The sequence below is a fragment of the Epinephelus fuscoguttatus genome, linkage group LG10, assembly GCF_011397635.1.
Source record: "Epinephelus fuscoguttatus linkage group LG10, E.fuscoguttatus.final_Chr_v1".
Classification (NCBI taxonomy): Eukaryota; Metazoa; Chordata; class Actinopteri; order Perciformes; family Serranidae; genus Epinephelus; species Epinephelus fuscoguttatus.
In genome coordinates, this window is record NC_064761.1 from 37,568,830 (window position 1) to 37,591,528 (window position 22,699).

Below are 22,699 nucleotides of genomic sequence, written 5' to 3' on the forward strand. Positions count from 1 at the left end.
AAACGTACATGAAACTTAATGTTTTAATTCTCTGTAAGGCACAAGTTACAAGTGACTTATATTCTGGCAAAAAGGGATCCGTGCTGGAGCGCGAGGGGAGGGAGGACTGGGGCCGAGCCTTGTTGTGGAGCAGCATATTTTATTTTCTCTCCCAGAGGTTTAGAGGAGCTGTTGCACTCTGGAGTTTTAGCGGAGGTCACAAGGTTATTATATAAACAATTCACATGGAGGCCCTCAAGCACCCAGAGGGAATGTTTAATGCAATGCTCACAATTTCTGAAATGTTATAATGCTCAAGACGCAGACATGTGTCCGATTTTAACCATGCTGCATTATCTCTCTGTCTTCCCTTTTTTTCTCCCTGCTTTTAGCTGTTTTGTCGAGGCAACTGAAAACCATGCTTAATTAATTTGGTCAGCTGCCTTGGATAAACTACATTGATGACATCAATTAGATTCTAATGAAAACAGATAAAAGCCATGGAAAGCAAATAGAATTTCTGAACAGGACTCATCAAAGTCTCAGCATTGGAACAAATTCCCATTACGTCTCATAAAAGCCTTTAATTTGCAAAGCTCATGTCTGGTTTGGTACTTAGAAGTACATGGTCAAATGATTCAGTCTTAAGTCCTGTGCCAAGAGAAGCCAAATCAGAATTTAATTTGGCACGTAACTCCTTATCCTGTCTGAAACATGTGGTTGGATGCAATCCTTGGATTAGCGTGGACTTTAGAACTACAAATTTGGCTTGTTTCTCCTCCGCTGGCAGAACAAACACCTAGGCTAACCCATTTGTAACACGACATTTACATTTCCAATCTCCGGGAAAAAAAATAAAACACATGCTTACCCCAGATTAGTGCTTCTTAGTTAACCAAATTGCTACAATTATGTGTGTCAGTCATTGACGTGGGATGACGAGGCTCTGTGTCTTTGTCTCTGTCACTCTCCTTCTCTCGTTTGTAATGACAGTATAACCTCTTTCTAATGTCTGATTTGATTTTACAGTTAAAGGCAATTTATGATGAATGATCCAAACTTCTTAGTGTTTTGTACAGATGCTGTGTGTTTTTTTGTTTTTTTTAATTGTGCTTTATGTCTGTCAGACAAATTAATAAGACATATATCTTCATTTCACTCAGTAACTTTAGAGTTACTTAAATGCTGTCTCTCATGTCATTATAATCAGTCAGATCCTGATTATTGTTTTCAGGAGCTGAAAGTCACTGTGATTAGTGAGCAATGCAGCTCTATTGCACTAAATTTTTTTGTATTGCAGCTATGAAATATAATAAAACAATGACCTCAATTATAATATCCATACAAATCAAAGAGGACTTGATATTAACTGTAAATGATACATTAGTAAACTTAAGCAGTTTTTAAACCAGTTTTGGCCACATGGGGGAGCAGGAAAACCTGTGAACACAACACTGATATATTATCACCATTTAAGTTGTTTATTTGTTCATCCAGCAGACACAGAGCAACATTAGCTTTCATTTTGATTCATGTTTCAGGCCACCTGATGAATGAAAGTCAAATATATTCTCTCTTTTAGCTCCTTTTTTGGTCTCCACCACTTCCTAAGAAATATCTAGCTCTTTAGCTGTCAAATGCTCCACTATGTTCACCAGCTTGTTGCTAATGTTTCCTGCTGTTCAGTAGGTAGTGTACAGTAGATTTTTATCTAAAAGGAGTTGCATTCAAAAACCACGTGATGAGAGCGGTGAGAGTGAACCAGAACCAAAACGTAAAGGAGCACCTGCAAATGATGGTTTGTATATCAATTAGTCGCTGTGTGTTACGTTGAATTTGTGACGAAAACTTTGGTTTCCTCGCCTGCTTCCACAGCGAATGGAAAACCCAATAAAGGGTAACATTCTGGGGCGTCAGCGGAAAAGTGGTAGAGCAGGCGCCCCATGTACAAGGCTGTTGCCGCAGAGGCCCGGGTTCGAATCTAGCCCGTGGCCCTTTGCTGCATGTCATCCCCTCTCTCTCTCCCCCCTTCACGCTTACCTGTCCTGTCCATTAAAGGCAAAATGGCCCAAAAAATATCTTTAACCAAAAAAAAAAAAAAAAAAGGTTACATTCTTCATGTACTAAAATAATTGGGGTCCACGTGTGTCAACAGCAAAACTGTATCAAAATATCCATTTAAAAACTCTAACATGACTCGTGCAGTATAATCCAAGTCTCATTTATCCTATTGTATGCTCAGTGCTTCCGCAGCATTTTTGCTGAAACATTACGATATAAAACATTTGGGTTCACTCAGAGTGATGAACCTGGCAGGAGATTTAGGCTGCAGTCACACCAGAATAGTCCAGGGGACTCGGTTCGATTGGGCGGGGAATGCCAAAAAATTTCACGCCTTCATTTGGTTCGGTTCACTTTCACACTGCACTTTTTAAAGCAGACCAAACCACCTGGACAACATCACGCAGTTACAACAGCTGCTCGTTTGGGGGCGGTATTGCCCAAAACGACCACTGACCATTGAAGAAGAAAAGCATGAGGAAGAAGAAAACCCGGCTCACTGATTGGCCTGGACCGAAAACGGAAATCCATCTGCTTCAGCCGGCTTGGTCACCACAAAAACACCAAACACCAAAATGCAATGCGCTCTAGGTCATTTCATCTCTTTGGTTTGCAGGACAGTCTGTTTACATTTCCTACTGTAAGTGAACCGCACTAGGGTTCACTTGCAGGTGAACCAATACCACCAGTTTTCAAGAGGACCAGGGTTCGCACGTTTGGTCCACACCAGAGTTCGAATGAGCATTCACACCACTCCAAACAAACCAAACTATCCGTGGAAGCGGACCAGGGTTCGTTTAAAGCGGACCAAATAGCGCCAGTGTGAATGCGTCCTTAGAGTGCCTCGTTGCAGACTGAACAGATTTAAAAATTCATTCAACCTCTGTCTATAAAGCTTTTAAATAATTGCAGATAAGACAGAACTGGCATTGGATTATGACGATATGCTGATTTGCATTTTTGTAGAGGTATTTTTAGCGTATCATGTCATTTATTTATTTATCTTTTAGTGTTTTTTAATGCTACGTTAGGTATAATCTTGATTTGACTGTGTACTATGTTGTATGTTGTATTTTATGGCTGCAGTATGGGTGTAGGGCCCAAGACAATAAATTTAATCTTGATCTTGATCTTGGATCTTGATCTTGATCTTGATTTCAGCCTAGGAGAAGTACGCCCTGAGCAGGTGTGTGCGCATGAGCTCTACTTGAGTGGAAATCAAATACATCCACGTGCCTAGTTGGGGTACTTAGTTGTGCATGAGACTGGTTGTACTGACATATTTTAAATCTGAATGTTCTAAAAACATCACCTTTTTTGGAGTCTTTGTTCACCGTGGATTTTTTCTGGACAAATTTAAGGCAATACGCGACGATTTGTCGTAGCTTCCACAAATACAGAAGGGCACAGTTAACAGTGACCGGCTCAGCATATTACACAATATCACACAGTCAGTTTCATGTGCGTGTTTTTTTTTTGTTTTTGTTTTTGTTTTTTTAATGGATGGACGTGGTTGGATGTCAGTGCACATTCTCCACATGTCAGCATAAAGGAGCTCCGGCACATCCATTCATACATTTATACACAGTAACCTCAGTAAACTGTGTAATCTCTCTTTAACCTTGACCATACAGAGCATCATGTGAACTGTGCACCCTTCGGTTATGTCTTTGATGTAGCCAAAGGAGTTTATATAATACACTTTATACATAGGTTGTCTGTAAGTGTGTTTTCTTCTCTGTGTGTTCGATCTTTTTTTTCTGCACCCAGGATGTCAATAAAATGATAATAAATAAGTTATATTGTGTGTTCATTCAGTGGTGTAGTGTCTGCATTGTTAGAATTGTGACCGTTTGAATGTAGGAAAAAAGAGGAAGTATTTAATGAGCTGTTTTTGTTTCTCTTGGTGTGTGTGTCTGTGTCTGTGTGTGTGTGTGTGTCCATCCCAGCAGACTACCCTCCCCCTCCACCACCTGCAGAAGATTCAACCGGTTTCCCCCCATCCTCTGGTTCCTTCCCTCCTCCTCCACCGGTGAACTCGTATGATTTTCAGGTGAGGGAAAGTGTTGTTGCATTAAATTTTCTTGGTTGTCAGTAACTCTCGAAGAGTCAGCACAGAAAGCAAACACAGCCCCGAGCTCTGCGCTGAGTTCATGTACCAAGTCCAGCAAAACTGTCTGTCCATTTGAGTTGCAGCCAACTGCAGAAACGTCCAGCTCCAGATGCTTCCTGGAGCCAGCCACCCTAACTCAGGGACCCACACACTAACATACTCTCTTCAGTTCTGAGAGCGGTAATGCAGGAAGGATAGAAGGCTGACACCTATTGGTGGAGCCTGGTCACTTTTCTCTGCTTTGCTGGTCACAATACCCACAGGCATTCATCCCTCCCGGGATATCTGGCCTCTGACACTCTCAGCACTTGACCTCTGCTGCGAAAATCCTCCAAGTGCTTCACATTCCTTTGTTCAGTGTCCCTCTTCAAGCCCTTCATTTGATCTGACCAGTTGCTTATCTTAAATGAATGCTCCCTTTGTAAGTTTGGAGACAGAATGTTACATAATTTAAATAAGTTATGCAACGTGTGTAAATTCACCGCTCCTCCCACACAAACTGTGTACATAGACAGTATAAAAATGCATCCTGGGTATTAGCAGTATATAGGTCTGTTCATGTGGTGTCATGACCTTAATGTAAACCACCAGCCCTCTCACAGTTATACAGTTATTTTAAAAGGTGCACAGCTAGGAGAGTTACAGTTTTGAGTTTCGTGGTTTTGTTTAACCAAAGAAATGTTTGGCTGAGTCAGAGCTGCTTTCCTTAAAGGGTGAGTTTGGTATTTTTCAACCTGGACTTTACATTCTCATGTCTCTGTATCTAAGTGATGAATGCAGACAACAGTTTTTGAAATTGCTGTTCGGGGCATGTCTGCAGCTTCAATTCACATCCACTAAAAGTGTTTTTGTCACTGACAGGCTCAGATTAGTATTCCAAGTGTCTGACAACATTATAGAAAGGATCCCTACAGAGATAGACCTCTTTGTTAAAGATTAAGATCCTTTTTGTTTGACCAGAAACAGCCCCGAAATCACTATTGCCAAACCCACCAGGCTCCATTTTAATAAACAGTAATTTAAGTGTTTATAAAGCCTGTGTACTTTCACATCTAAATCGGTCCATTAGAGGTTTACTTCAACCAAACCAGAGCTGGTGAGTGTTGTAACAGTGGAAAGATGAACCATCATGCCTTCTGTGAGTTTTATTTTGTTTCTGTCAAATTTGAATGAAGTGTGTTTTATGATGCTGTTTCTGGTTAAACAAAAAGGATCTTGCTATCTCAGTATGGATCCTGTCCTTAATGATGTTAGAGAATAAAAATAACAATCTGAGTCAAAGTGGCAAAAACAAACACTTTAAGTGGACGTACATTGACAGAGCTGTTATCGTGCCAAGAGTGTTTACACTGCAGCCTGTTTGCCGCTGCTGTCTACAATCCTCTCTCTCAATACTGGACCAATGTAAAAACTGTTGTTCCCATCAGTCACATAAACACATAAACATGAGAAAATAGGGTCGTGTTAAAACTGGTGAACCAGAAGAGAATGGACTCAAATGCACGACTCAAGAGGCAGTTCAGGTAAGTAAAAAGTCTTTACTGGACAAAATAGGTTGAGGTACACACAGGGAGATCAGTAGAGGCAAAAGTATCCAAAAAGGGACAAGGCAGAGGCAGAGTCAAAAAACAGGCTAAGTCCAAAAACCCAACAAAGAGGCACAGGGAATCAAAAAGCTGGAACGTCGACACACAAGGAGCTAAGACGAACTGGCACAGAGAGAAAACAAGGCACACACTAAATACTGTGGTGAGGGAAAGGATAACAAGGCACAGGTGAGACTAATCAGGGCGGGACAGACAATCAGACACAGGCGAAGCCATCAAAAGGGAGGGAAAACACACAGGGGCAGGAAGTGAAGTGATCTGAAATGAGAAGAGATGTGAGTTTCAAAGTAAAACAGGAAACAACATAACTGAATAAAAACAACCTAAGAAACCTGAGCTGTGACAGGTCAAGGTTAAAAAATACTGAATTCATTTATTCATTTAACACATTTAGAATTGGATTTTCTCGGAGAAAAGAAAAATGAAATCAACAAAATGTACGTCACACATCAGAAAATTCAACACTTAAGTTAACCCTTTTTCACATTGTTCATTTTATAAAGTCACAGACAATTTTGTCAAATTACAACAGTCAGGTTTTTACTAGAGACTCACCAGTCTCACTTTTTTAAAAGGGGATCTATTTCCTAAACTTTAATCTGACTCACAGGATATAGATTGTGGCGGTAAGCCTGCCACTGGCCGACTATTTAGACCGGCATTCTCCGCCCCCCATCACTATCTGTATTTTATCATTTTCAAAATTCCCCACAATGGCAGAGCAAACAACCCACATACTAATAGTGGTACGTTTTGATGAAGATTTGGATCATGCAATAAGGCATTCTGGCTTTGTTCCGTTGGTGAATTGTTGTAAAGATCTGCAAACAACTTGTGAACGCAGCTCTGAAAAGCCCAGACTCTGTCTCGCAGGACTCCTATGTCTGATGTTTATCTGTGACAAGGCCAGTTGGAGTTGATTTGCCACATCTTTTTACCCTGGCAGCGGCATGTGTTACCATCGTAATAATGTTCTGCAAGAGCCACAAACAGCTAGCAAATCCACCGTGGTTGTAATGGGTCCAATGAGCTTAAGAGCTTAAGTACAGTCAAGCTTCACCTCTAAAGGCCAAGACACACCAGTGGCAAATGGCCCGCGTCAAAAATTACGCCCCAGATATTTTCAATATACAATGCCACATTGGCAGTGTCTAGATGCGCGTTGGCGACACTACCCACCACTGTCATATTTCCAGCCTGGCCACACCAGCATTAAATGGTTTGTACATACCGGCTCCAGTAGCAGCTCTTCTTCTCTGCTCCTGTGGCAGCTTGACTCCTCTACTCACCATGGATGTACAGAGAGAACTCTGTTGCTTCTGTTGCTTTGTCTTGTGTGTGACGAAGACTGGATGAGGAGAGACTCATTGTTGAGGTTGAAAAATACCCCGAGCTTAAAGACCCACAATCCCGTCATTATAAAGACAGTGTCCAAAAAGATAGTTCCTGGCGAGTCAGAGCTGTGGAGATATGCTCTTCAGGTGAGAAATGAACTTTTAGTAGTGGGGGATTTTAAGCTAATATGTAGTGAGGTGGTAAGGGGAAAGAGGTACATATATTTTAGTAACAATAACCTTCTGTGGTCGTCTGTTGACGAGCTGCAGCGTGATGCATCTAGAGCATGCTGGGGGCAGCACTTGATGCGTCTTTTTCAGTTATTAAAAGTTTAATCACATAGTTGATCCTGGCCAACACAATTGTGATTGGTTTGAAGAAATACAAACAAGCCAAAGCAGTTTCCCTTATAGCAGAATGATAATGAGTTCTTCTAGATGTTTCTCTGGAACCACGCGAGACTGCCTGAATTGTATACCTAACTGTGTGGGATCATTCTCCTGTGTATAAGGTAACATGAAGCTACAAATCCATTCTGAGCTGTAATCAGAGACACTCCTGCACCCACAGTCTTTTAAAGATTGTGCAAGGTTTAAATAAAATGTTCTAAAAGTGTAATGAATTGTGCTCCTACAAATTTATAACAGCAGAACTCAACATGAAACAGTCACATCTGGCCTGTGATCAAATCATATCAAATCAAGTTTATAGTGAGCCTCTCTCTGGGATCAAGATGCACCATAAATAACACTATATGCAAGACTCCAAACTATATGCAGCACAGCACAGTCCCAGAGCGCACATACCTAATGATGTATGGAGCACAAGTTAAAATATTAAAAACAATAAAACACCAGTAAGTTGAAGTTATAAAAAACTGTATGAAAAGATGTCCAGCACAGGTGTCCAAAGATGAAATTCGCAAATACAGAACTTTAAAGCGGTGTTCCTTGGTGTAGATAGTTGTACTTTAGCAGCCTGGCTTCTTTCCTACAAATGAAAGAGGCTTTTAGAATACAGTCATTGTCTGAGTGCACAAAATAGTAAGAGGTTAACAAAACAAGTTAAGGTTTACCAAATGATCTTTAATGTTTACAACAAGTTGCGGTACTTACCCATCGTCAGGTGCCCATATGTTCACTGAAATCATTTTACTTGCTGTAATCTCTCCTCCTGTTGACACTGACCACGAAGATATCCCTGTCTAATGCGCCTTCAGTGTAAGTGAGAGAGGAGAAAATCCACAGTCCGTGTTCGTGCGAACTATTTTCAAAAGTTTATCTGAAGCTAATCTGAGGTTTCAGCTGTCTGAGTTATTCAGCTCGTGAGCATCTTTCAAAGTTACAGTCTTTTTAGCACAGAATTCCCTTTTGTGTTACCGTCCCTCTCCTGCTTCTCAGCGCCAAATTAAACCAGGGAAACACAAAGAGTGAATTTTGTCCTAAAAGGAGTGTAACTTTGGAATATACCCATCAGGCTGCTGAAGCCTCACATGAGCTCCAGCTGAACTTTGGCATATATTTTTGTACAAAACAAGGACTGAGGTTTTTGTTTCCCATCACTTACACTGAAAGCAAGTTAGGAAGGGACCTTTGACAAAAAACATAATTTGACCTCACTGAACACGGGAGCTGCTGGTCTACAACTGCTTCGATCTGTTAGTTTGTGTCATTGTGTGACTTTGGTGTTTTAAAGGGTTAGTTGGGATTCACCAAACTCACACAATAAGACCAACTAACTGACTGTTGCAGCAGTGGATCAGCAGCTCCTGTGTTCAGCGAGGTGAAATTACAGCTTTTGTCGATAGACCCTTTTAGGGCCGATGTTAGCTGCAGGTAAAACACAACTCTCCACCACAGGGCTGTAGGCTACACAGGAGTCACATATCAACCGCCACTGCGCATCAACAAAAACAAAGACAACTATGGTTAAATGAGATAAGACAAAAGGACTGGACGGAGGTGATCATCAAAAGTGCTCACATATGCGGCACACACTTCATATCAGGTTAGAGAAAAAGTATTTCCTGTTGTAGGGATGAATAACGTTATGTGTATTAAGGGTTTTCATGTCCACCTCATCAGAAACTGGGGAGGGATTAAGAGGAATACTGGATTTCTCTGTAATGCTAACTAGCTAACGATGGCAAAACAAACTGGAGGAAACTGTCCAAGTGTCGTCCTCCTTTGTAAGACTGACATCGTGATCAACCACAAAGCTTCCTGTGACATCATCCATCCACTGAGTGAGAGCATACAGGTCGGCCAGTCTGGTCCTGCTGGGCAGTGTTTACTTATTCAAGTGACACTCGCGGTCCTGGAGAGCGAGTGACCTGACATGGAGCCTACGTAAATTCAGTCTGATGCTCTACACTAAAATGAGAGCCCTGCTGGTCGAAGAAATGGAGCGTTATATTTATATGAATTGAAGAACGGTTAAGTTAGTCACACATTCACTGCACTCAGTGCTCCCCTCTGCTCAGTTTCCACAGACAGAGTGCGCAGAGTGCGTTCTGCCTCTCTGAGAGTGCGGTGCTCAGGATAATCGAATGGTCCAGTCTGTGCCAGAGTGCGCTCCAGCACTTTTAATGAGTATTTCTGAATGCCCCACTCGCATCATCTTTCTCCATTGTCTAAAACAAGCCAACAGAACTTGCTTGCTGGTGCTAGCTAATGTCTGTAGAGAATTGTGTTGCCTCCAGCTAAGCCCCGCCCACCAAAAAACATCAGTAAACGGGTCTAAAGAGTCTGGCTTTGAAGAGAGCTTCGATAAGTTTCACTTTCAGTTCAGTTCCCCGTCGGAAAGGGCTCTGTTTGGGAAGTACCGAGCATACGACTGGATATATGAGACTTGGATTGTACTGCACGATCTGTGTGAGAGTTTGTAAACAGATGCTTTGCTGTTGTTAAACACGGACCCCTATGGCTTCAATTCATCATGAATTTTCTCAGAGTCTGAATTCTTTATTTACTGTCGAGGCACGTGAGAAAAACAAAGTTGTCTTCACGAATTTAACGTAACGCGGGGTGAGCAACTGATACACACATGATGATTTGGCAGGTGTAGTTTTCCTTTAAGAAAGACTTGGAAAAAATGTGAATATATCCTTCAAGCTATGTAAACAATTAACAACACATTGAACAGATTTTATTAGCTCATGAAAAGCTACCTTTTCCCCACAAGACAATATATGAAGTGGACATGATAACAGAGATACTCAGGCCGGCCCCACAGTTAGTTTCACTCCCTATTTACCACTGCCATCACTCCTTTTCTTCTGAACAGTGTAGACAGTCGGAGTAAGAGATATCTGAGGCCTGAAATTAAGTGCTTAATTAGTTTTAAAAGTGCTTTACTGTTTTCATCTCCAACTTTTCTTCTCCTATAATATTGGCTGTAGAATCACACTGGCCATGTAACTTAATTCCTTAATACACCACTGGTATCTTAATTATGTGTCCTGTAGCCAGAGCAGAACTCTTTAACTGCAGACGCAGTTCAGAAAAAGGGATAGATATCAATCAAAATGTCTTTGTATCTTGTTCTCTGTGCCTCAGCAGAGAAATTACACACGCTGAAAGAGTAAATCAGTGATTAAATGGTATTTCCTCAGAAAAAGGCAGAAATGTTCTCTTGTCTTTATCGCCCTGGCTGAGAGAGATGTCGGGATTATGACACGTTCATGCCAAAACCTTTCACAGGAGAGAGGAAGACAAAAGCAGCTAGTTCTCATCATGGCTGTTGTCCACATTACGAAGCCCTACACTGCAAATTCCAACACATCACAAAGGCGGCAATGTTTCCTTTCATCCTCCTCGTTATCCCTGTTAAATAAGTTTGCCTGTTTTTTTCTTTTGTTGATTTGAGACAAGCCATTAGTGTTTTGCTTTGTTTACCCCCGCTCGTGATTGCCTTAGATGTTTTTAAGCAGCAGCTCTGCTCCAAATGGAGGCAAGCCCTGCCTGTAATAGATTGTGACAGGTAATCCAAACACATAACATTAGAATAAGAAGCAGTCACTGATCCAGCCAACTCAAAAAGCCCCCGCAGGCAATTGCAAGAAGTCTTCTTGCAGTTGCAGCATAGTTCAGAAGACTAAAAATATATCTGTCGTTCCATGGAGAAATTCCCGGGAATTTTGTAGAAAACCGAGTGTCACTAACGGTCAGATCATATTAGGTACTTTGCAGATTTTTGTGCAACAGTTTTGTTATATGTTGTGTCTTTTTTATATATATGTACATGTTGAGGTTGTGTTTTCTCTGAGGTGAAAGTGGAAAAATGTAGATGAATAAATCAGCAAGGTCTCAGGCTGCTGGAGTGATCCTGTTACTGACGCTTTCAAGCTTCCTCTGATAATAAACTAGTTAAATAAAAATCAGAGTGATTCCTATCATCTTTTATACAGCACATGTTTAAAATATGGAATAAAAAATGTCTTGACTTTAATTCTAAAAAAATGACCTTTTTGTTTGAAATACTTTTGGATGAGATTGTGATGAATAATGCATGGAGAATGAGATACTGTAAATCCAAGTGTGCTGAAAAGCAGGAGGTGAATAGTGCACTGCTTTATGAAAGTTGTCTTTCAGACAATACATTGCTTCTTGTTTCTCTGCGCGTTTCTCTGAGAGAAGTCTGTGCTATTGATGTGTGGCTCTCAAAAGGATTGTCTGAGGTCAAGGTGAAACATGAACTCACAAGCTGTAATCCAAAGTGTAAGAAGGGTGAAAAAAGCAGGAGAGAATGTCTCGGAGCAGCACAGAGTCAGAATTACTCCTCATTGATGATTATCTGTCCTTAACTTTTGAGTGCAACTACACGATGTAACTTAACCAAGTGTCATCACAGGCTGTTTTGCTGAGTGCGCTCATTGTACTGTACATGCTGTATTTGTGATGTTTGCTCACAGATGAAAGGACCAGAGAAGACCCTGGAGGAGAGACGCTCCAGTCTGGATGCTGAGATCGACTCCCTCACCAGCATCCTGGCAGACCTGGAGAGCAGCTCGCCCTACAAGCCACGGAACACACAAGTATGATACCAACACAACTTTACACCTGTACATTCAAATACAAACACTGACAGTCAGTAACGAAGCACATGTGCTGAAGTACTGTATTTGAATAATGGCAGCACAGTGGTGCAGTGGTTAGCATTGTCGCCTCACAGCAAGAGGGTTTCTGGCTAGAACCCAGGGTGGGGGGAGCCCTTCTCTGCATGCTCTCCTCGTGTCAGCGTGGGTTTTCTCCGTGTGCTCCAGCTTCCTCCCACAGTCCAAAGACATGCAGGTTAATTGGTGACTCTTAATTGTCCATAGGTGTGAATGTGAGTGTGAATGGTTGTCTGTCTCTATGTGTCAGCCCTGTGATAGTCTACTATAATGGCCTGTCTAGTTGGGGCTCCTTGTCATTCTGTAGATGTTGTTAGAGCAGTTTTACCAAAGACTGTTTTCTTCAGACAGACCTCGTTAATCTCACGACCCCTCAGATTTATCCTTTGACCCTTTGGAGTGGCCCAAACCCTAGATTGGTAACCACTTAACAAAAATACTGAACAGTATGTAAAGAGGTGAAAAACCACTTCCGCCAAACACATCAGTATCAAGTGTCTTAAGAGCCATTTCTTCTGCAAAATGAGTATTTTTATATTTGGTACATAAAATAGATTCTCCTGATATTACTTATATACTTTAACTTAAGTCTTACATTTGAAAAAAAAAGTTTCTTTAAATTGTTGAACTGGTTCTTAGAAAGTAAAGGACCTGAGTGTTTCTTCGACAGCTGCTGAAATACACAACAACCTAAAAAGAGACCCAATACACTCAGCTTACAAACATGCACTGCTGTATGAAGGATGCTGTTGACTAAAATCACTAAAGAACGTACAGCATATTTGAATCATTTTCGATGACTGAAAACAAATGCTGCACTGTAACAAAGTATGTTCCTGCAGGAAACAAACCCATATGTTGCATCTTTTAAAGATGTTTTGCGGTAATGACAAAATGAGTCTTGACCTATATCATTAGTTGATATTAAACGATATTAAGAGCAACTTCAAAAAGTCAAAGCCTTGGGCAGTTCACTAAATTGTTTGACACACAATAAATGTAGGACAGGCGGATAAAAAAACCTAACCAATTGTGTTTGGAGTAGGAAGGCTCAGAGGGGCTTTTAACACCATGCAGATCATGTCTCTGGTGAGATATTCGAGCAATAATGTAATACCTGAAAGGTTTTTCGACAGACGTGGCTATCACCAAAGGACTATATTAAAGTCAAACATTTCTTAAAGGTATGACAGTTTTTATTCTGTGGCTTATTTACTGTGTAGTTACCATGTCTACATGTTGTCTGCTTTATTTATTTATTATATGTTGGACTGAAAACAGGGTTAAGGTGATGAATTATTGACAGAGCTTTTCATTTAGCTACATATAAGGGTCTGTGCCCTCATACAACATGTACATATTTACATCCACTGACCTATTATGTCAGTGCAGCTCAGATGACTCAGTGACTTTAAAGGAACTCTATACAATATTCAAAGCATAATTACAGCAGCAAACATCTATTTGCTTTGTTAAGATATAATGAAGTGATGGCATCCAAACAAACACAGGACTTCCATCCAAAGTACTGGTGTTTGTGTCCAGTGTGAAGGCCTGCCCATGACTAAGAATTTTCTTAGTCGACCAATAGTCGTCATTTAGGGCCATTAGTCGACTAGTCGTCCGCATGTTTACAATATTAATTTAATTATTAAATGATATATTTTGGTGGTTTGAGTTGAAGGTGTGAGAAAGAATAGTATCAGTAACATTGTTAACACTGTGCTACATTACGGAGAAATACAAAACCGTACTAATGAACCTTCATTAATATAGGCCTATATTTTATCTACAAGTGCACGTCACACACTGAGCTGATCTTCTTCCAGGAGCTGTTTATAAGTGTGCAGGCCTGTTGTCTGTGAGACAGATGTAAAGCGCTGGGTAGCCCTGCACTAACATGATCAACTTTTCCGTGTTTATCAGACTGAATATTTACAGAAGAAGGGAAAGAGATCTGTTGGCTGTGACTGTTTTGTAACGTGACTCCTGTCTGACTGCTGAGCATGGCCACTTTCTGTGTCTGTCCTTTCAAATTAGATTCCCACATGGTTCAGTCATATAGGTTTGGATTTATTTTGACAAGGCGCAGCTCCTAATAGAGTTCTCCTAATGAAATTTTGCAGATGAATGTTTGGTCGGCTGTTAGGGGGAAGCCCTACCCGTGTGAAACCAAAAGTCAACGTGTAGTTCCTTCACCAACGTAACGCAGTATGTTAACATGTGTCTCTCGATATATGTGTTGTGTGTTAGTTAATTACATCCTATCAAGTTACCTTTGTAACAAACATAAGCATTTTAAACCAAGCCATGATCTTTTTTTCTGAACTTTACCATAAAGTTCTGGCGCAGCTGCAGCAGTGTGTTAAAAGTCTGCGTCCATTAACGGTCATATTTGGGATATTCTGTTGTCCACTGGTAGGTGCACTGATTTGAGAAATGCCCCTGTGGGATATATTCAGAGGAAGGAAAGTACAACCTATGTGGTTGTATGTTAGAATCAAGTCATGCTCCTTGTGTGTGTTGTAATTAGGGCTTCTTTGTTAATTGTTGTGGTAGATGGTTGGGCCACACGTTTATGTTCACATGACTCCCTGTGTGTGTACCCACTGGCTAACTCATCAATGCCACTCTGCAGTGTGCGTATATAGGCAGCTACGGCTGAAAACACCATCTCGACCCACAGTGGTTTTGCGGAAGCGCAGTGCCAACCCTACGGTTTCCTGCCTGCTGTTGGTGTTGGCAGAGACGTTAGCCTCTAGCTGCCGGTTCAGTAACTCGATGTTGAGAGTCGTGTGCAGACAATTTCGGCTCAGACTCGGAATCATAGATATGCTTTGGAAGTCGCATACAGCTTCTTGAATTGGATGGGAAATAGAAGTCTTTCTTTAACAGCCTTTATAGCACATCTCATAGAGTGCACACGCTGCGTTTGTATAAAGTGACACTTGAAACATGGTATTTTGAGGGAAGTGTGCAGTGTGACAGAGACAGACAAAAGACTCCTGGTTGCGAGTGCCTTCGTCCTTTGGTTTTGTGACTCCTGACTCCCTGGTTAGAGGGAACAAAATGGGTATACCACACACAAAGTGAGAATTATTGCACCACACAGGGGAAACATAGCGGATACAGAGTGAAAAGAAATGAACCGTGTGGTTCTGAAATTATACACATTACAGACAAGTATGTAAAATACGACTTGGTGATTTCTAGTATGTTTAGTGTTGTGGTGAGTCAGTGTGTTCATGGGTGCTGGTGTTAAATGCCATACAGTAGTAACATAACATTATATGCTCATAAAATATGGTGAAATACATTCTTGACCAGTCAAATAGATATTTAACAGTTTTTAGTAGAATACAGACATTGTATTATGGGGTTGACAGTCTGCATAAACCAGCTGCCCACAGATGTCTCTGCAGGCACTGATAAAAATCTTGATAATGCTGCTGTGAGGATTAAATACTAGTCACACACTATTGACTGTTTCTGCTTCTGCTGCTCTGCTTCGACTGATGCTCTCACTGATTTGTCTGAAACTTTTTGGCTTGTTGGTTTTGTCTTGTAGACTTTTCTTTAAAGGAATAGTTTTATATATTGAGGAATGTGTTTATTTGCCTTTTTCCAAGAAGACAAGAAGATTGATGAGACTCTCATGAAGCTAGAGCCGGCAGCTGGTTAGCTTAGCTTAGCATGAAGACTGGAAACAGGTAGTCTGGTTCAGAAATCGTAAAAACAGCAATACTTTTTTGTTATGGTGTCTTATGTGATTTCTTTTTTAACCAACCCAAGAAATAGTCCCACATATAACCCCCTTTAAAATCCCAGATTGTTGTTTTTAGACTTTGCTTCTGTTCAGATTTATGCTATGCTAATGCCTAGTCCCACATATACACAGTTTCTTTTTTAAACAGGGGTTTTCCTCAAAACAAAACAACAACTTCCGTCCACACAAACACTTTTTGTCTATCCCAATTAAAACAAAAACGAAAAACAAGAAGCGCTGTTAAGAACATCCCAAACCAACAGCCAGTGACATAACCGTAACCCTTAAGCCACACAAAGAAGAAAGAAGAAGAAGAATCCTGGAATTAAAGCTTTTATCAGAGGGCTTCCTGGAGCAGTGGCCTCTAAGGCGCATTCTGATGCTTCTGTTCCTCAACATAGTGGAAGAGGAACTGTACATTAATGTGTAAACATGTAAAAACATCCTGTTAGTGAGGTTAGAGCCAGTACTGTTTTGATCACATCGGCTGTTGCAGGAAATGTTGCCTCATTCGTGACACCTCACAAACCAAAAAGTTTTTGTGTGGACGAAAGGCCAAAATGCACAGAACAAGCTTTGTTTTGAAGTATACCTGTGTATGTGTGAATAAGGTCTAACACTCGGGTCACACTGCCCGCATGAGCAGCACTGCTCAGGCACGTCTTGGCTCCTGCTCAGCTATGGCACATCTAGAGGATAGAAGTCTTGCCTATTTTGTACGTGTGACCATGCGGCTCTCAGTGAAAATAGACTGTGAATATGGTCTTATGATCATATTGACATAATGCTGCCTTTTAGCACAGTTATGGGCCCAATCCCATTTCTCATTTTCGCCCCTACCCCTACCCCTCTTTTTCAAGTGCCCCTTGTCCCTTGCAACAAAGTTACAAGGGGTAGGGGTTGAAATATTCCCCTATGAAATGGGACAACCCTTCATACCCGGAAACGTCATCGTTAGTCGTCAGTGACTTCATAAAAAGACGCGAGGAGTATGTTGCCGGGGAAACCTCACAACTAGCGATTTCTTTTTGTTATGTTTGTTAGAACAAATGTATATAATACATTGAAACGACATTTCCGATGGTTATCATAGTCTTTAAATCTTTAGTTATGAAGAAAATACTTACATTTATGGTTTTCTTTCATTGCCTTTGAAGCCTTCCCTGCCATCTTGCCGGTGATTCACAAGGCATTCTGGGAGATTTCTCGTAGCACTTGCTTTGAAGTGTGCCTCTGAAAAAACTTTGGAGGGCCACATAGCCCTAGCACTCTGCCCTTCATCTCTGCCTCAATGACAATCGGGACATCCCTACCCCATGCGTGAACGCGAAAAACGGAGGGGTAGGGGCAAGTGGTAGGGTTAAGGGGTGTATTGGGATTGGGCCTTCATGTCTTGATTACTCACAAACTTGTAAAAATAGAAATATTTACTTTGTTAATTTTAACACTTCTGTTTTAGTTTCAAAATGAAAGTCCTCCGACAATGTTATTGTCCACAGAATCCCTTCGTTTGTCAACCAAAGGCTTTTTATTGTGAAATATTTGAAGTAGCGTGTTATTGACAATGCAAAGGCCTGTAAGGCTCCATAACTGAGCAGAGCACTGGCCTATAATTGTGGAAATACAGTAGTTATAACAGCCGGCAACTTTACAGCAGCACCGGAGCAGCAACGCTGTCTGTGTGAACACTGCGCGGTTGCGGGCTGCATCAGTTCAGCGATGGAGCTGCTATGTGCTTCTCAGGCGGGCAGTGTGTCCCAGGCATAGATAGCTGGCTGCTGGCTTCATATTTACCACACAGACATGAGAGTGGTGTCGATAGTCTCATCTAATTTGTGGCAACAAAGAGAATGAGTGTCAAACTACTCCTTTAATTGCAGAGAAAACAAAACATGCTAATTGTTTGTTGTGTGTAGCTGTGGTATACATGCATTATATATCCTGTACACACTGCTAGTGTTACAAGTTATTGAATCTTTACACTGTATACTGAAAACATACATTCAGAGAATGCACAGAAGTCCACATATACACATGGCACAGAAGTATAAACACATTTTAGGACGTGAAGCTACCAGCTGCTGAAACGCATGGCATTTTTTTCCTAAATAAAATATAGTATAAGTGCACACCTGTGTTGGGTAGAAAACGTGCAGTATATATCAGAGCAGGAGTCTGAAAGCTTTTGTCAACATGACTTGAAAAATTGATGTGCACCTGTACAGCTCTGTGAGAGCCCAGCTTGCGAACAGTCATACTAACTAATGTATGGCTGTCGTGGTGCTTTTACCTGTCAGGGTCAAAGTCACTGCACGTTTATTTTTATCACAACCTGCTGCAAGCTTTTTGAGTTACGGGTGAGGAGCCACACCACCTGTGTCTCAGCAGAGTACGCATACATGCTATGACATGTATTAATCATGAAATGTTATGTATCAGACATTTTGTTGACTTAACCCTGTTTTTGCAGTCTGAGACAGCATCTCTGTCGTGATGCCCTTTTACTGCCGCTGTGTCTTCCATCTGAGAGCTTTTTGCACATGGAAAAGAGTTGCTTTCTATTTGATTGTTTATTTTTCAGTAGTATGAGCATATGCACACACACACACACACACACACACACACACACGCTGTTATTCTCCTCAGCTGATGCTGATTCTAGCTGATTAACTCAGGTTGACCTTTTCCCCTACCCAGCTGCTCCTGTCAGTCCATGCCCGAGTTCTTTCAATGCATTATTCTACAACATAACACTGGCCTGTGTCATGGGCCAGGTTTCCTACTCCAGCATTGGCACAACTGCTGCACAGTAATCTTCCGCTTGTATAAGCAAAGAGTAACGAGCAGTCTTGATTTAGAGCTTTCTGCGCGCAAGCAATTACAGAGCCAGCTCCCCAAAATCAATAGGCCACCCCGCGCTCTCCCTTTCAAGCTTCTGGGAGAGGAATCTTCCTCTTGACGTTAAATTTGGAATCAGCAAGGGGACCTTATGTGCGCTCGCCTCCCAGATGAAATTGCAACGGACGTCGCTGCTCATTCATAAAAATCTAAGTAGCATTCCTGCAAACATTCAGCCGGCACTGATGCTTCACAGACATCAAAACAATTTTGTTTGCTTTAGTTGGTATTCTCTGTGGCATAACAGTGGGTAATGAAATGTGATCATTATATAATTCCCATTTGTTCTCTTTCCACTTCCGTCTGAGATGCCATTTGTTATTTGACACAGTTAACTAAGTTTGTGTTACAGTTTGTTTGCTTTATCCTGCGATAGCAAAAATTAAGCCAGACCTGATTATAATGATGAAGCTCTTTATTGTGAGAGAGGGTTCTGTTATTTCTCATCATGAGAGATTTAAATCAGAGATGTTTGAACATTATTGCACAAAATGTTATTTGTAAAGGTTTTCAATTCTCATTTACATCACACACAGTTGGTCTGTGCTTTTTTGTTTAAAGGTCCAGTGTGCAGGATTTAAGGGAAAGAAATGGAATACAATATAATAAGTATGTTTTCTTTAGGGTATAATCACCTAAAAATAAAAATTGCTGTGTTTTTGTTACCTGAGAATGAGCCATTTGTATCTACATCAGGAGTGGGTCCTCTTCTATGGAGATCGCCATGTTGTACCACCATGTTTTTACAGTAGCCTTGAATGGACAAACTAAACACTGGCTCCAGCTGAATCTTACACACTGGACGTTTAAGTCATAATTCAGTCTCATGTATTTTTCCCAGACAGTGTATTTATTTATTCATTTTAAGATTATTTTTTGGCTTTTTAGCCTTTTATTTGATAAGACAGTGTTTAGAGTGAAAGGGAAACAGCTAGGCGAGACTGCCCAATCCCGCTGAGACAAACTGCATTCAGCCAGGCCGTATTTTCCTTCAGGGGATCGCATCAGTGGAATTCTGTACCACAAACAATTAGAGAGTCTCCATCATATCACTCATTAAAGTTTAATGCCAAGAAATGGCTAGTTGACACGCAAAGATGTGAACACTGATACATGTAATATTTAACTAACATGTGATAGTGGATTTTGTCTGTAACCGTATTAAATGTGATGTGTAAATATGTTTTTAACCTGTTTTACATGCTGTATTTGACTGTTTTTAATATTTCTAGGGTGCCTTTTTACAGCTGGCCACAGGACTGCCGATGAAAACTAGCCTTTCAGCTAATTCGGGTGCATTTACATTTGTTAAAATGTTGATCAATGCACACTGTCCCTTTTCTTAAATAAATAACTGAATAGATAAATAAATTAACAAATAAAATGACATGCTGCAAAGGGCCACAGGTTGGAATCGAACCTGCAGTCGCTGCGGCAGAGACACAGCCTTTGTGCATGGGTTGCCTGCTCTACGAAGTGTGCTACACGGTGCCCCTGGACAAATTATTTTAATGTAAAATTCCATACATTACCAGACGGATTCACTACAAAAAATCTGTGGCCAAAGGTTTGGCAGCAAACAAAGTTCATCCTGTTAGAAACAAAACGTTTCTCGCACTTCATCTGACATAGTAGCCTCTACTGTACCTGCAGAACACACTCTCACAGTCTGCACAAGTGCTGTTTGAGTGACATGAACAAACTAGAGAACCAGCAGACAGTAGTGCTACCAAAAAAGACTCAGATGTTGTGGTGAAAAGACGTGTCACTGAGTGTTATGTGTGGAAACGACAGGGTTTAACTGTTGTTGTTGTTTTTTTTAAGGTTCAGTTGCCGAGGATGTGAGGATTTGTGTTTTAGATAGAGAAGTTAGGATATTCTGGCTCGGCCTGGGTCAAGGTTGTGTTTGGATTGACTTTAGCTCTCTGTCCGGCAAAACCTAGCCGGGCTCATCTTGTGCAACAACACAACTTGACGTCATCTGGCAAGATTCTGCATTGTAGATTATTGTGGATTATTTGAATTGTAAACAGATTATTTCTGCTGTTCACCTTACAGTCGACACAACAAAACATATAACTATTGCTGCCATGTAGGTAATGATTCTCAGTCATCCAGGTCTTGATAATCTTAAGCCTCAACCAAGAGACTTCTTCAGATCTGAAGAGGTGAAACGTCTGCAAGAAGCTCAAACAAGTCACGTTGCCTATGATACAGCACTTAAGATTGCTGCCATGATAACTTTCCAGAGTTGTAAAATCTTGACTCAGAGTTAATAAAACAGTGCCAATGTTTTGGCATCTGATATCCTTCAAAATCATGAATCTGCTACTCAAATATGACTTTGTGGACCTTATTTGGTGTTTCACTGATCCCTAAAGCACAACTGATTTTGATTTTAGTGTTATGGGTAGAATGAGGTTAAGGTGAGGGTTGAGGTTATGCTGCAAGTGTCCAATCCATTTGTGGGGGAGTGGAGGGCGGAGACCAACTATACAAAGCCAGTCTCTACATCTCAGTGACTGAGTATTTATCTTCAGGAAGTTCGTTTATGTCGACTTAAATGATCTGCAGAATTCCCTTTGATAATCACTGCTGCATCTCCACCGCCACAAAAGACACAAAGCGAGTGCTCTACTTTGTAGGATAAAACACACAAGCTGTTGATACATACTTTATTTCTTATAGTCACTTTGATTTTTATCATTGAAAAAGACTGTATAGCAGTGGTTAGAATTGTCGCCTCACAGCAAGAGGATTCCTGGTTCGAACCCACGGTGGGGGTGCTCTTCTCTGCATGCTCTCAGCTTGGGTTTCTTCCAGGTACTCCTCAGGTTAGGTTAACTGGTGACTCTAAATTGTCTGTAGGTGTGAATGTGAGTGTGAATGGTTGTCTGTCTCTATGAGTCAGCCCTGTGATAGTCTGGTGACCTGGTCTCATCACTGGTTACATGATTGGCCACTGTAGCTTGATGTTGGGTTGCTGTTGCCACTATTTTTTGGCATCTGCTGCCGCCCCACTGCCTCAATCTTAATACACTACCCACATACAGGTGAATGGGAGGACTGGCGTCTTCACTGCATCGCCTGATTTGGTGTGAATGCAGTCTTGGGGCGAGGTATTAAACTGAGATTCCACAACACTGCCACAAGGAAGATCCGTTAGTGTGCTGGCTTTACCTTTTTACCCTGAGCCAAACAACGCCGGCATAATGCCGCCCCAGTGTGGGATTTTAATATGCATGCTGGTGTCCAGGAAGCCAAAGAGGCGTGACATATAACAGAATGGCGTTTAGTGTCATTTTACACAGATGCTGATTTGGTTCTGTTTCTACCTCCACTGATGGCTTCACGGTATAACAGCAATGTACTGGACTCTGTGTTCGTACGTTTTATACGGAATGGCGAGGAGAATGATGGCACAACATTGTCACCTCAGCCAGGCTCTATAGAGGAGCTAATGAGTGTCCAGAAAAAAAACTAATCACAGCCCAACATCATGGTTGATCCCTTAAAAGCACACACACAAAATGCGCTACATCAGCCAGCTTTACTGATGGCGACACGTTCAGCTGCTACATGTTCTGTACACTGCATTTTGTATCCCTACATATTTTCAACCCTACATCACACCCTGTTAAAGATCCAATTCTTAGATTTTTCTAACGCTTTTTGTCCTCAGTTCTAACTCTGGCACAGTGATTGGCGGAAACACAAGAGAGCGTGTTCATGCTAAACCTTTCAAGTGTGCTGCACTGCAATCTGCACCCAACCAGCCCCACTAATATGCAGCGTAGGCCTGTCTAAGCACATCAGATCTGTTGTGG

General features: G+C 41.2%; 1 protein-coding gene across 8 annotated transcripts in view; it reads left to right on the forward strand.

Annotated features, from left to right (window-relative positions):
- Nucleotides 1–22,699, forward strand: part of LOC125895302 (LIM domain containing preferred translocation partner in lipoma) — a 253,387-nt gene that overhangs the window by 108,923 nt on the left and 121,765 nt on the right. For 7 of the 8 annotated variants that reach the window (XM_049587035.1, XM_049587036.1, XM_049587030.1 and 4 more), the window contains 2 exons: nt 3,990–4,093; nt 12,008–12,130. In XM_049587035.1, coding sequence (XP_049442992.1) covers nt 3,990–4,093; nt 12,008–12,130 — 227 coding nt within the window. The remainder of the gene's footprint in view (nt 1–3,989; nt 4,094–12,007; nt 12,131–22,699) is intronic. The other variant, XM_049587037.1, reaches the window with a different exon arrangement.